The following is a 14,796-nucleotide window of genomic DNA, read 5'->3' as shown; positions in this document are numbered from 1 at the left end:
TTGACGGGGATACAAAGATTCCTCAACTTCCTTTCCAACTGGTTTTCACATTACATAACCAGAGAAAGAGAGTTCGATATAGTGGCACTCACACCCGACCCCGAATCAAGTAGTTTTGCGTCAATTCTCATTGATGATATCTTCGGGTCGCTTTATTTCTCCTCTCCTTACCCTTACTAAATCAAATCTTATATATGTAATCAAATGTTTTTTTGGCTGAATACATATAATCACATGTTATACTTATATATCAATGCTTTCATCTCTTAATTAATTCATTAGAAAAATCTCACGATTCGGTTCTGTAATTTACCCCAAAAAAGAAAAACACTCATAAGGAAAACCTCTTAATTTACTCGAATTAGGGTTTCAAGAGCATAAACTTACACGTACATCATACCGGGGACAACAAAAAATCTAATGAAGGACAAGGATTGCACGGTTTTGGTTCGAGCATTAAGCTCTCCTAATTACCTTGTGCATATAGGTCAAGAACGACCGAAGGTTAATCTAGTCTAGACAAGGTTTTCAACTAGAAACATACTTAGTCCATTGGACCAGATTTGTGGTGGGATTGTCATTAAATTCAGCAGCGAGAGCCCCTCCTACAGTTAAGTGCACCGGCAGTAACTGTCATGGAACCGACCAGAGACGATGGCCTCGCACTGAGGCTGAATGCCCGAGCGTAGCTCGAAGATGCACCCGCACCTGATTGTCGGAAGTATGCGCCGTTCAGCATCAGGTCCCCCTCTGACCTCCAATTCCATGTTCTCCACTCGCTTTCCGGGGCATGTTCGTGCTTGGTCACCTATACCAAATATTGATTAGTCATAAGAGAAGCATTATTATCGTGCCGGACAATCCAAGAGCCGTGCAGCATCGAGCGTGCATGCAATATCTTCAATTATCTTTAATAAGAAGCATCACAGAATGAAATGCACGCTTACTTCTTTACTTGACCTGTCGTTTGGTGCAAGAAATCTATTCCCTTGACTGTTGATGGTCGGACTGGCACTTCCTCCAATCGCATACATCTCCCAATGAGTATAGTCATTGTTCACTACGTGAAAATACCCATGCCTACACCTGCATTATTCGTTCACAACAAAAAAACAAACATTATACTTTTAACTGTCGTGATTATTTAGATGCTGCATTTTCAGAGAAATTTGTATATTTTTTAAAAGAATGACAAGGATGCGATTATGAGAAAATGAATAGAGTGCATGTAACAGGTCTCACCCCCCTTTTTTCCCTTGAAGGTTAAAAAAAACCTGTTTATTAAGTTTCCCAAGAAGGAAAGGCTCCCAAAATAAAATAAAAAAAAGAAGAGAAAGTTAAAAATAGAAAAAAGGAACAAAAAGTCAATATTCGGTGTGGGAGTACAACTTTATAAATTAACGAGAAAAAATTCCTTTTGTGAAAACAAATGAGTAAAAGTTTTTTTTATGAAAATTAATCAGTGTTTGTATATAACCAAGGAAGCATATAAACTTAGTATAATAAAATAAAAAATTTAATAAAAAGGAATGATAGTCCTACCACGATAATCGAATTTAAAACTTCTCAAATTAAAACTTTTTAAAATGCAAGTCATTACATTGTATCCATTCTCAAACTAATGAGTAATTTACCTGGGCATTCTTTGCACTAGTCCTTCACCGAAATGGTTGAAAGCGATCGTGACCTGCATGTTCTTGTCCTGCGTGTAGGAGTCGCTGTGCCCTAAAAGCATGACCTTGTCATGATGAGTCATGTAGTTGTTCGAGATGGTGATGGCTGTGGACCCGTGGATAGCATCTATGAGCCCGTCGCGGCAGTTCGAGAGTGAGCAGTGGTCGACCCAGACGTGCTGACTATTGAATATCGAGACGCCATCCCCGTCTGACACCCTCCACCACCCATAGTGGTGTGGTGAGTCCCTTATCATGGAGTAGGTCCCGGGCTTGCAGTCATGTATGTGGACGCCGTGGATAATGATGTTGGTCACATAATGAATGGTAATGCATGGGCCATTGGCAATGTGGACGCTTGCGCCCCGGCCATCGATGGTCTTGTATGAGTTCATCACGAGCTCTTCTTTCAACTGGATCACCATGTCCCGCTTGAAGATGATCCACAAGGGCTCATCCTGTATCACCGCATGACGCAGAGTTCCGGGCTTAGGGTTTACGGGATCGTCATCACCAGAGTCACTGACTACATAAATACGGCCACGCTTGCCGCCAATGGCATCCCTGCCAAACCCGATGGCACAATCAGCTAACCGCTGACGGTTGGTGTTCCAGTTCGGGTCACACCGCCAGCAGTCGTCGATGGGGTTGCCTGTGCCACAGGACAGGTATCCTAGGTTTCTCCTTGACGCATTGATGCTCCTGTAACAATTGCATGCAAACATTCTCAACCTCATATCCCTGTTCATCCGCTCATACTAGTTGCACTAAACCTGGGAAATGTATTACTTATCCAGATCTCAAGGTTTGGTTCTCTTTCTTTTTTCTTTTTTCTTTTTTTATTAAGGTTACAAATGAGACGCATGAGTTTATAATGTGACAATTGGTGTGCAAGTCCACAAAATATTACCAGTTGCCTATACAACCACCCGCATTGCCATGATGCATCTTGTGGAGAATTAAAGATGAGTCTTGAGCACAATGTTATCCGTTTTTCTACGTACATTACGTCGGACTCTAATTGTTTACGAAGCTTGAAGCATCTATACACACACACACACAACATTCAAGACACAATAAGATACAATACAGCAGGAAGGTTAGTTGCTCTTACTTGTGCACTTCTTCAACAACCGCCTCGGGGTTTCGAACTGGTGATGATGATGAGGACACTTCCCCAAGATGTGGAACGGCAAGAGAGAAGAAAAACAAAAACATCAAAAGATCCGAAGATTTAGACATTCTCTCCCTCTCTCTCTCTATAAACCAGTGGAGGGATTAATAATAAGAGAGAGAGTGTGAGAGAGAGTGAGGTGATATGGGATAATGATAATCAATGGGGAGGGCTATATATAAATGGGATAGGAGCCCGGATGGAATGGCGTGATTAACCTAGAAATGTGGGGCCCAAGCCTTATCGTAATTTCAGGCGGGGTCACTGCATGCGTTGCTGATCAGGCCGTTGATCGTGCATGAGTATACCCAAGGATGGAGAATTTCAACCCTCGGATACATATAGGGGTCACAGTTGTTGAATCTGTTGCTTGTTTTTTATTTGTGTTTTCTCTCATGTAAACAAGCTTTGCTAATTTCTACCCTCTTCTCTTTGTCCTTTTCATATGGAAGAAAGGGTTGGGGTTTGGATTTTGGTAGTAGTGTACGTATATGTAGGGATTTTTTTTTTCCCGTAAGGAAAAGTATTGGGGTTTGGGATTTGGTGATAATGTGCATCTAGGGATGTCAAAGAACATGAAGTACATCATGATATAGTTTAAGCAGTGAAATGTGGCTCAACAATAAACTAAATTTTCAGTGTAGACTTTACCTGCAGTGTAAGAATTCAAAATTCACTGTAAGCACTTCTCAATTAAAATCAAGACGAGAATATCTCGTGATTTCACAAAGAAAAGAACGAAAGAACCTGATGTAGATTGCACCTCATGATTTCAAATGATAAGATGACAAAACTAGAATATTCTAACATGCTGTCTAACAATATCTGTGCAAACGAAATGGAATAATCAATTCAGAAGTTTGTCAAATATATAGTAGCCAACTCCACAAAAGCCAGGGTGATCATGGCATTAGATGATGTATGATGTTACCCAATGTCATTCACTACCTTCGATCCAGCGCAGGATCATCGATGGATCCGACATTATTGTCGCCTAGCCAATATCCAGTTAGTAATGTCAATGAATATTATTGCATGTGAACGTGGAAAATTGATATAAACTTGAAAGTCGTCAGTCCTTTTATTATGAGAGTTAATTTTGAGGGGTTTTCACCATTGTCCAAATCTCAGCTTTCCGTTCGACAAAGATATATATTTTAAGCCTAACGGAATTCAACAGATTTTTCCTTAAAACATTATATATGAATATACTTATCCAAAAAAGAACTATATATTTGTGTGTGCCAAATGGTTGGATATGGAATTTTGGGTACAACTTCTATCAGGAGAGTGGTGAGTCAAATATGAGTAGTTTGATGGAAATATGTAGTATCCAAGAAATGTAAGATGTGACCAATTTATAGGCATCCCATATAATCTAAAAGATGTCATCCTACTGCACCGGGAGTTGTAATAATAAGGACGGGCCGAGGGATCCCAAAATGTTGATGCTCAATGAAAACTCACGTACTGTTCTTCAATTCTCGATAATTCAGCTCTCCTTGTAACTCGAAAACTTTATGTTCTTAATCACTCCCCTAAGGACCGTACCTCCGATCCTTTTGAGCTAAAATCCTGCGTCGGTCCTTGTCTATGAACAAAGTGGTACGTAAAGCGTTGACCTTCCCTTCAACTTCAAGCTTCCTATTAGGGATCCAGATCTTCGGTGGCTCGTGCAAGGTGTTGAGAATATCTTCGTACAATGTAATTATCGGCCTGCTTCTTTTGCCTCAGCACCGAATCAGATTAGTGCATGCCCTCCTCCGTGCCAATATTCATATTAAGAGGTGAAATTCTGCCAGTGATGCATTAGCCTGTGACCATGGTGAACATCGTTCTATAAAAATAACATAATAATTACGACGTTAAAAGTACCTCCTTCCATAAGAAATGAAATGGTTATTACAACACCACCTCATGATGACGAAATAGTAAATATAATTGGAGATTGTTGACTTGTTTGCCTCAGCTTAAAAGCAGAGATTCCAATCCAATAATCTGCTCTCCTAATTGCGTTGACTAGTTGTCGTTACAAGTTTGCACTAACTGAACAAGCCTTTCTATGTTCCTGTTATCCAGAAGACATCATGATCAAAAGTGCTTTTTAATTATCCGCTGACTGCGGGTTGGACTTTGACTTACAAACAATCTTGTTGGGTATAAATACAATTAATTTCGAGGGGATTAATTAACCGGTAGTTACAAAAACAAAGGCAGAAATTTCAGGCACGATAATATAGTTCATGGAGAGATTTGAAACACACTGAAAGTATCTTATATTTACAGCGAAATCGACGTTCAAACGAGAATTAGTCTCAACTAATAGACTGAGAACACCTCATGATTTTACAGAGATAATAAAGAATTCCCAGGTACTACATAGATAGATAAATATATGTATGTATAGGAAACATATATAATGAGGCCGGTTGATAGCCTTTATCCCGTGCAAATTGTTTATTGGAATTTATCGGCTCTTTTTCTATTTTGCATGGATTTTCTTGTTTTTTGTACTATGTGTTCCACGAGGCAATACTTCATAAAATTCTAGAATTCGGCACGGTATTACATAGATTCTTTTGGGCATGTTCTCTAAAACGAGGACTTGGCACCAGAAGAAGGATGAAAAAGAGTCGTAACGCTCACAATGTTGGGATTCGAAAATCTCATTCAATGAAAGCACAAGAAAACAACAGATTGGGGGTGCTGAAGATGGGAACACCCCAGTTAAGTTAATGGACCTCTGCAATAAAAGTTGGGCCTTTTGGGCTTTTCAACTTAACTTTAGTTCTCTATTTCGGCCTACTTGGTTAAAGTAAAATTCGTTTTTCTTTTGACCAGTAACATGAAAAGTATAAAAGTAATTTATGCGACAATTTAAATAAAAAGTTCTATCATATACATATAAAAAATTGCATGTATCATACATGCATTGGGCAACCAATGAATCCTTGACACATCAACATCCCACTTCCTCCTATTTCAAGTCACCAGCGAGTTCAAAAAGAGAAAAAGAAGTCACAACAGGTTATCTGACCTTTTCGCGATTGGCCCTGAAGGTTTTATTTTTTTCTATTACATGAGATATAAGTATATTACTTGTGAAGTTAGTAATTTATTCATAACCGAAGTAATTTACTTGAAATGTAAGTAATTTACATGAGATGTAAACTAAATTACTTGAGAAGTTGGTAATTTATGTGGGTCAATGTATTTAGTCAAAAGAGTTCCAAGTAATTCGCTAATTACACAAGAGAGTAATTTACTTGGGTCAAAGTAAATAGTCAAAAGGGTTCCAAGTAATTCGCTAATTACACAAGAAAGAGAGTGATTTACTTGGGTCAAAGTAAATAGTCAAAAGGGTTCCAAGTAATTTACTCAGAACTCAAGTAAATTACTGAGGAAGAGAGTAATTTACTTGCGATCAAAGTAAATAGTCATAAAATTTTTTGAGGAGCTATTAATTTACTTGGGTCAAAGTAAATAGTTAAAATAGTTTCAAGTATTTTACTCATAACTAAAGTAATTTACCTGAGATGTAAGTAAATTACTTGTGAAGAGAGTAATTTACTTGCGGTCAAAGTAAATAGTAAAAAAAAATTGGAGTAATTTACTTGAGTGTTAGTAATTTGTTTGAGATGTAAGGTTTTTTTTTTTTTAACGTGAGATCTGAGGTTAAAACAATAGTGAGAGTTTCGAGAAATTTACTCATAAATTGAGTAATTTACATGAGACGTAAGTAATTTACTCGAGCAGAGAGTAATTTACTTATAGCCAAAATAATTTATCTGAAATGTAAGCAATTTATGTGTAGCGTGAGTAAATTTACTTAAGGAGAGAGTAATATCTTGAGGTTAAAGCACATATTTCAAGTAATTTACACGAGATATATGTAAAATACTTTGTACTCGAGTAATTTACTTGATTCCAAAGTAAATTATTGTTGCCCATGTAATTTACTCATAACTCTGTTGCCCATGTAATTTACTCATAACTCAATAAGTGAACACATGCGAGGTTGGTCGTGGTCGATGGGGGTCAAAAAACAGCGTACTCGGTCCTAATCAGTGGACGCACATGAGGTCAACCGTGATTGACAGAGGTCGAAGAACAACACGCTCTCCCTCAAAGACTGGACACACGCGAGGTTGATTGCGGGCGACGGAGGTCCAAGAACAGAGGTTTACCTCAATCTGTGGACTCACACGAGGTGGGCTGCTATTAGCGGAAGTCCAAGTAATTTACTCATTACCTATGTAAATTACCAGTGGAGTAGGTACTTTTTACTTTATTATGACTCCTTAAACATAGTAATATATTAGGTGAGGAATATGTAACTTCAGTAAATATAAAGCTAATGGAGATATATCAAACCTAAAAGGATATATCATTTTCGCAAAGGTAAACATAACATATTCTAATATTTTGATGCATTTGTTATGAGTTTTCTAGCATTTTTCAAATTCATGGTTCATATAGGTTATAAATAAGTTAGATATCGTTGAGGAAGGAAGTGAGGTTGGTGACGATCGATGTAGTCCTGAGAGCAGCCTCACATGAGTTTTTTTTTTTTTAAAAAAAAAAAAGAGATCACGGTCGAGTGGACATTGATTCTTGAGAATAAGGAGGACTATTAGACTAGGGTGGTTTACAAAGTAGGTAGTTACAGGGAATCGCGAACATTCACCGTGATGCTTGATCGAGTTAACCTTCATATGCAATGTTCATGTTTAAAGTTTGAGACTATCGGATTTCCATGTAGCCATACCTTTCATGTCATGAATGTTGAAATGATTAAGAAATCCCAAATAGCTTGATCCTCCATAGATGGACAAGGCTAGCAAAGAGTATGTTTACATCCGTTTTTCGTACCTAGCTTAGGTTACGGAGCCCATGGTACTTTATTGAACTCAATTGGTCAAAATCGGGCCTAATTAGAGGTCCACTAGACAACATTATTGGTTGGACATACGAAGGAGCCCAAGCGAGGAAGCAGCCCATGATCAAATTTTCAAACCCGACCCGAGATATCATGACACGACCCATTTGGACAGCTGCGGCAGGATATTAATTCACAAAAGAGATTATGGAAATTTCTAGCCGAGCTTATCAGATGGCAATTCACTGAGGGCACATGGTTGACAGCCCTCAAGGAAAGAATTTCGATCCTTTCCAAGACAATCCCACAAATGTACCTTGATGCACTCATGCATGGACATAGTGGCTCTACATGGCAGTAAGAGATAACTTCCTTGGCAACGCATGCTTGACCATCCGTACAGACAATTATTTGGTCAAAAATGTACAATATTCCTCCGTGGGACATGTCTAGAACAAAAAGAAATGTCTTTTTTCTTAATCTGTGCACATTGAATACATATAAATAGAGTCTTTCGTGTCAAAATTCAAATTATCCAAAAAAATTTTACTTGCCCAAAAGAAGTTTAAATTATCAATCAATCAAAACAATTCTAAAAAAAATTGAGAGAGAGTGTTAGAGAATTCTCGGAGTTTGCTAATTGAGAATTCATGAGACTTGTTGTATTCCGAGATAGACTTGCTATTCAACTCTCTAACAATTTCGTGTGGGGACAAATAATTCTCTTTGAAAAGCATAATATGCACCTCAAGCCTCGAGTTCTTCACCGACCAACTTTGAAGTTCTTCATCAACTCCGTCTCCGATCCATCTCTAAGGTCCATCCCCAACCAAGTAAAATATAATATATTATGTTTTTACTTTTGGTCTTATTAATTTATAATTTTTGAAAATAAATTTCTTTTATATTCTATCAAATTTTCCATGCAATATACAGGTCATTGCTTAGTTAAAAAATAATTAGAAAAAAAAAAGAAAGAAAAAGAGAGCAAATTGAAGTGTAAGCTGGAGTTCATTATATTGAACTTGGCACGAAACTCACAAGCTAATCTTTTACAGTGCGATGAAGTTCCATTATTTGATCACAATAGCTTCTGATCAAGTTTGCAGAAGATCTACAGGTGATGATGGTTTTTTTTTTCCCTTATTTTTAATAGTTCATAATTAAAAATAAAAAATTATATGTTTATTAACCTGCAAATAGTGATCAGGGAGTGTCAGCAACTGATGGTGGGTTCAAGTTGTCTAGTAGTTTGCGAACAGCAAGAAACCACAACGGCCTCCCGATGGACCCCCTCTTGTCTTCCACTTGAAGAAAGCACACCTTTGGTTTGCATTATTTTCTGCAAAAATCTGTTGGAAATTGAAAGCTCTCGATGAGTAGCTTCTTTAATCGATCGTCGATGAATTGTATCAGAAATAAAATGATAATATATAAAATTAAGTATTTGAACATAAGATTCTAACGATCAATTAAATTAATTAATATATTTGAAAATTTTCATTATCTTATGTAGATACTGTATTTTACATCTTGAGATGATTTTCATTCTAAGTTAATTATTTCACCGAGCTCATATATAGATAACCGAGTCATTTTATTTATGTACTATACTTTCTGTCGTGATAATAAATTCTCCACCCCAGTGGATTCGGACATATATCCAATATGCTGACCGTTTTCTTTATTTTTTCTTTTTTCCGGTGGGTTTTCTTTTTTTGGTGGATGTTGATCAGTTTTTTTTTTTTTTACCTTAATATCCGAAAGTTCAATTGAGTCTTAATTAATCCAATGGAGCCAGATTGGCCTCCTAAGAGTTAAACCTCTATCAACATGGATTTTATGTATTAATAAAGACTCGAACTCAAGATCTTACTTGAGCGGAAACGCTAAACCGTTTGAACCAACTCACATTTGTATTGATCGATATCTTTAATTCCCCTATAGTATTTCTAAATATTTTATTTCCTAATATGATAATAGCTTGGCTGAGACCAGACTGACTTGGGTTTCTCCCTCTGTAAATGTTTCAAGATTATCATCATTTTGATCAGATACAGCGTGCTTATGTCAAAAACCAAATTAAAGTTATGCATGGTATCTGTGTTTCTCAGCTCCTTGACGAAGAGATAAATGCAATTTAGTAGAGATTGGTCGTTCATCGTCCCAGATCCTAATCACATCCCGATTTTTAAGATCTGATATACATAACATCTATGATGATAAATCGCCGAGCTTCTATTATCGGTTCTTTCTTTCTAGTCATCTGCACTAGGAATAATAATGGCACATTATATTCTCCTCGATCTTTTGGAAGATCCGAAAGATATAATCAATTCAAATATCAACTCATTCATGATCACCAGTGATGATGACTAGCTACGATTGCATTATGTGGTCGTTTTGAGAACCACCAATCCAACTCGATCCCTTTAAGTATAAGCAATACTTGAAGGGAAAATCAACATATATAACTTCATCTTCCGCCACAGATTAATTAAGCTATGCTTTTGATTTAACTTGCTCTCCTTATTCCCTTTATTCTTCTTTTTCAATTGTTTTCGCTGCCAATAATATAATGTGTCAGCGTCCACGCATGGAATGATTATACAAATAGAAATGAAAAAAGAAAAAAGTGAGAGTACTTGAGGACACAGGGAGCGAGTTGCTGTCCTTTGGAATCAAACATTTCTTTGAATTAATATTAATGTACAAGCGGTACATTCCATTAAACTATTCAAAATGATGATGCGGGTTTGCATCGACTTACACCTTATAATAAGAACAATATTCCCATCGCAACTGACACCGAGAAAATAAAACACTTGATCGGGTCGCTAATTATATTAATTAGCCCGATTTAATAACTTGCCACGGCATTCGATCATTTTTTTTTTCTAAAGGGTTAGTGAGGGGGTAGAACAATGCTGACCTCTCTTTGCTTGTTTTAATCAATCAAAAGGGTTAATGGATACTTAATTTGAGTAATCAGACGCTGATGGTACGGAACGGGGCGCCGATGGGCTGACTCGACCCGGAGAGGGTATGGAGCAGTCTCTTCCTCTCTTTGATCGCTGGGTCTTCTAGGAGGAGCACTTTGTCTCTGTCTCCGACCCCAATCATGTGTAGATGTTCTGTGTCTTCCCTCTCTTTTCCTCTGAACAACAGCCTTTGCCCTGCTGGCTCCAGGCTTGTCAAGAGGGACAGGATCATCTTCAATTCCCCTGAGCATTCAAGCAAATCTTAGATGATCGGTATCGATGATCGTGACACAACTCGACACAATGAATAATTGATCTTCTAAGTTTATAGAACTCGATATACTTAACGAACATACTTTAGGTAAGTCAATGCTATGGCTTACCGAAAGTTGAGGTGGCTTCAATGGGAATGTCGTGCCACTGAGTGCCATACGAGACCCTTACGGTGATCATACCCTCTCCTGACTTCTGGCTCTCGCGCTTCTGGACAAGCATCCCGCCGGGCCTGAGCTCCCACTTGATCTCTCCCATCACTCCATTATTGTAGCATCCCTTGTCCATTGATGATGACCCCTTGAGGCTGCTCCCTCCATTGCCATTGGCACCATTCCCAAGCTTGGAGCTGCTCTTGGAAGACTTCTTTGACCTCAACTTGATCATCATCTTAATTTACTTGTCAAGAAAGCTCTCTCTCCTTAACTGAACTCTTGACTGGTTAAGTCTCTTCCTTGGAAGTTCAGAAGGTGAGGGGGGAAGCAGAGGATGTTGGTGTGGGCTAATTATATACCAAAAGGAAGCTTGTATAGGTACAAAAGAAGGTATGAATATAATACAAGCCGCATTGTCCTTTGTTTTATTTATAATCAAGGGGGGTAGAATTACCTTCCACTCCCTTACAATTTGCATTATTGCAAAATCGACATTTTGAAGATTCACATGTTGTTTGTTACGCCATCTTTTATCTGTCGAGCTCATCCAGCACGTGTCTATATCCAATCTAAATTTGGCCGCTCTAACGCCGTTTCGATCTGATCAGATCTGTTGATCTTCAAAAAGAATCACGATCGTAATATTGATAAAGGAACTAGGAGGGACGTTGTGTTTCTTGTCACTAATACCGGAAACAATCGATGCTGCATCCAATTACTACAAAAAGTCACATGGACGGGGCTGCCTAGTCCGGCATTACAAGATGCAACCACATGCTAGTAGCTAGTAGCTCTTAGAATTATGATGATGCGATTGCAATTTTGGAAATGTAAATGGATATAAATGTAATTTAGGCAACAAGTAATTAACAAATATGTATGATAATGATGTGTGGATGAATAGGCTTAAGACACAGAAGCAAAGACTAGAAAATAAATGAGGGAATAGTTTCTTATCCTGATTTTATAGGGGGGCTAAGGCACATGGGGATGGGGCGGGGGTGGGTGCTTATAGCGACACGCTTTTTGCTTGATTGGCGGGCTCTAGCAAAATCCCATCAATACTGGTCGGTGGGTCTTTTGATACAAATGGAATTTTTCTTAAAGTGAATATCTCTTTAGGGGGATATTCTTTTTCTTCTTGTTCTTCTAAATTTCTAATTGTTATTTTCTTGAAGAAATTTGTATATATATCTATTCGCAGGGAGTTTTATCTTTTTCTTTATCTTTATTTTTGACATTTACAAGACAATTGGCGGCCATGAGATCTTGAACTACGCTTATACAAAAGCGTTGAAATAAAATTGCTAACATGAGAACACGAAAAATAAATGCTGACAGGAGAAATGACCCTAAATATACTAAAGTTACAATAATAATTCGTTGGTGCTTAAGTTGTGCAGCAAGTACAAGAACTTTCATAATCATCTATTAATACGCTGGAGAATCACATTTCTTATCATCAGATTAACGCAAAGTTGAGTTCTGATTATATTTCTGACAAGATATAGTCTTTGCTTATAAGATAGTAAAAATGTGCCTACTAGGCCGCTCCAAGTAAAAATGATCATAAGCAATTTTCTTGTTACCCAGAAATGACGTTAAAAGTATTATTGATTATAGATTAGTGAGGCATTCGATGGATAGCTGCAAGATATTTAATATAAGGATTGAAACGTATTAACAGAAGTGATTGTTAAATAACTACTAGCTACTTTGCAAAGCTGTAATCGAGTTTTATTAATTTAGTTTATCTTCAAATAATACGTAAACTAGCCTTTCCACCACCTGCCAACACGAAAGGCTTAGAAATATTGATTAGTTTTTTCCAAATGTTGACATTTGGTTTGAGTACTACCCCTTTCAATTGGAATTTAGCGCTAGATCACTTTTTCATTGACAATTAGCAAATTGATGCAGATCGCTTCTAAACAATTTTCTAGCAAGTTTCGAGTACAAGACCACCACAAAAGAAGAATCCTACACATTCCAGTGAAGTTCTCTTGTCCGATAATTGGATCATTTTTTAACATGTTGATCCAATGGGTCTGATATTTCACGAAATGTCCAATTAAAAATTTTCTATACAATTTCATGGGGACTTTCTTATTGATTTTTTCAGTTCTAGTATAAGACCTTTTTTAGTCTATTACGATATTGAACTAAGTGCTCAATAATGCCAATGCGCACATTCATATTCACCTAATTACCAACCAACGGTCATGAACTGACTCCAAGAGTTTCTTTCTTTTTCTTTTTAGTCACTATTATTTTAAAATCATTATAATAATCTAACCAGCTTTGGAGCTATTATGTGAGCATTCTCTAGATTGGCTTTTTCTTTAATTCTTCATATATAATAAAACAAAATATAATTTTTTTCGTGAATACCCGAAATCTTCTCAATTTATTAGCTGAAATCAATCTCCACTCGAGTTATACATAAAATTTGTTTACTCGCAACATACTTTGTGTAGAATATAATTTAATATTGCATAAAGTTTAATTCACGTATATTTTATTTCAGTTGTCTTTTGAGCAAGTAAGCTTGGGCAAAGTCATAGAAAAGAGGTGCAAGACAATTTGCTTTGGACAGTGCCTTTAGTTCGGCCTTTTTCACATCAACCTTTCGTATTTCAATGCTTTTGAATGCTTCTCCAGTCTGCTTTTTCTTTCCTTTTTTTTTTTGGGATGAAAATTCTCGTTCTGGTAGCTTATCTTCCTTGAAATATATTTATTCAATATTTATGAAAAAGTCGTTAATTTATTGACTAAATCTTTCAAAAAAGCTTTTAAATTTTATTTGCGATTTTAATATTGCAATCATAAATAATAAATATAACATTTCATTTTCAAGAAAACTTCTCATCTCTCAATTTTGCTAAGATCAAAACTTTTAAAATATAATGTAAATTGTTAAAACTTATCAATATGAAGAGTCGCATGTCTCACTTTTTTTAAGTGAGAATACGATGTCTTTTGAGCCAATTATTGAGATTAGCTAGTTAGGGCGTCGATTTGGCTCTATAAGTAATTGATGGATGGATTAGCCTATGTTGCACGAATATTTTGGTGGAATGTGATTTGTAACCTCGTGGACCATCGAGAATATTAGTATAAAACATAGTAAAATTGATTTCTTGGACAATTCCATACTTTAACTTTTTTTTGTTTGGGCAATGCACACTTAATTAGTTCACTAGATTAATACGTTATCAATTGGATGATATGGATTTTAGAGGCTCTTCTACTTGTTCAAGAGAACAAGGCCTGACATTATTTTGTGGAACCAAGATTCAGTGATTTTGTATGCGTGTCCAGTACGGGGTCGAGAAAACCTTCTTTTGGTCCCTGTCCTGCTTAGAATAATCCAATGCACGTCCCTCGGAGCAAGCGATGACTCAGCAGAGATGAGTCTTGGGAGTTGGGACAATTAATTTGTTCGTTTGAATAAGTGAAGCAATTAACATTAATTGGAATATTAATATGACAAGATAAGTTTTTTCTTTTCTTTTTTTTTTTTAAATTTTAATTGCAAGACAAGATAAGATTAACAAGTTTGATTAGACCAAAATCAAAGCGCTTGTCCTCGGCAGCTGCACATGCAATTTCCAAAGTAATCACTATTATTAATCAAGCATTTGCCCCCTTAATGAAGTAT

The 14,796-nt window shown here is 36.9% G+C and overlaps 2 protein-coding genes across 2 annotated transcripts; both read right to left on the bottom strand.

Annotated features, from left to right (window-relative positions):
- Positions 1–334: 334 nt before the first annotated feature.
- LOC116212876 (pectate lyase-like) lies at positions 335–2,992 on the bottom strand. The gene is made up of 4 exons (XM_031547605.1): positions 2,788–2,992; positions 1,635–2,375; positions 948–1,086; positions 335–808 (listed from the first exon to the last, which is right to left on the bottom strand). The coding sequence occupies exons 1-4, from the start codon at positions 2,913–2,915 to the stop codon at positions 587–589; spliced, it is 1,230 nt and encodes a 409-aa protein (XP_031403465.1). The 5' UTR covers positions 2,916–2,992; the 3' UTR covers positions 335–586.
- Positions 2,993–10,391: 7,399 nt separating this feature from the next.
- On the bottom strand, positions 10,392–11,521 carry LOC116214156 (BAG family molecular chaperone regulator 1-like). The gene is made up of 2 exons (XM_031549479.1): positions 11,091–11,521; positions 10,392–10,950 (listed from the first exon to the last, which is right to left on the bottom strand). Exons 1-2 carry the CDS (start codon positions 11,368–11,370, stop codon positions 10,715–10,717), a joined length of 516 nt encoding a protein of 171 aa, XP_031405339.1. The 5' UTR covers positions 11,371–11,521; the 3' UTR covers positions 10,392–10,714.
- Positions 11,522–14,796: the final 3,275 nt, after the last annotated feature.

The sequence above is a fragment of the Punica granatum genome, chromosome 7 (genome assembly GCF_007655135.1).
Source record: "Punica granatum isolate Tunisia-2019 chromosome 7, ASM765513v2, whole genome shotgun sequence".
NCBI lineage: Eukaryota > Viridiplantae > Streptophyta > Magnoliopsida > Myrtales > Lythraceae > Punica > Punica granatum.
The sequence above is the reverse complement of the archived record's forward strand: the minus strand, read 5'-3'. Positions and strand labels throughout refer to the sequence as shown.

Coding starts and splice junctions, on each gene's coding strand:
- LOC116212876 (XM_031547605.1), bottom strand. CDS start 2,915: ATGTCTAAATCTTCGGATCTTTTGATGTTTTTGTTTTTCTTCTCTCTT. Junction 1,087..1,634: donor CTAGTGCAAAGAATGCCCAG/GTAAATTACTCA, acceptor CGAATAATGCAG/GTGTAGGCATGGGTATTTTC. Junction 809..947: donor ACGACAGGTCAAGTAAAGAA/GTAAGCGTGCAT, acceptor TATTTGGTATAG/GTGACCAAGCACGAACATGC.
- LOC116214156 (XM_031549479.1), bottom strand. CDS start 11,370: ATGATGATCAAGTTGAGGTCAAAGAAGTCTTCCAAGAGCAGCTCCAAG. Junction 10,951..11,090: donor TGAAGCCACCTCAACTTTCG/GTAAGCCATAGC, acceptor TTGAATGCTCAG/GGGAATTGAAGATGATCCTG.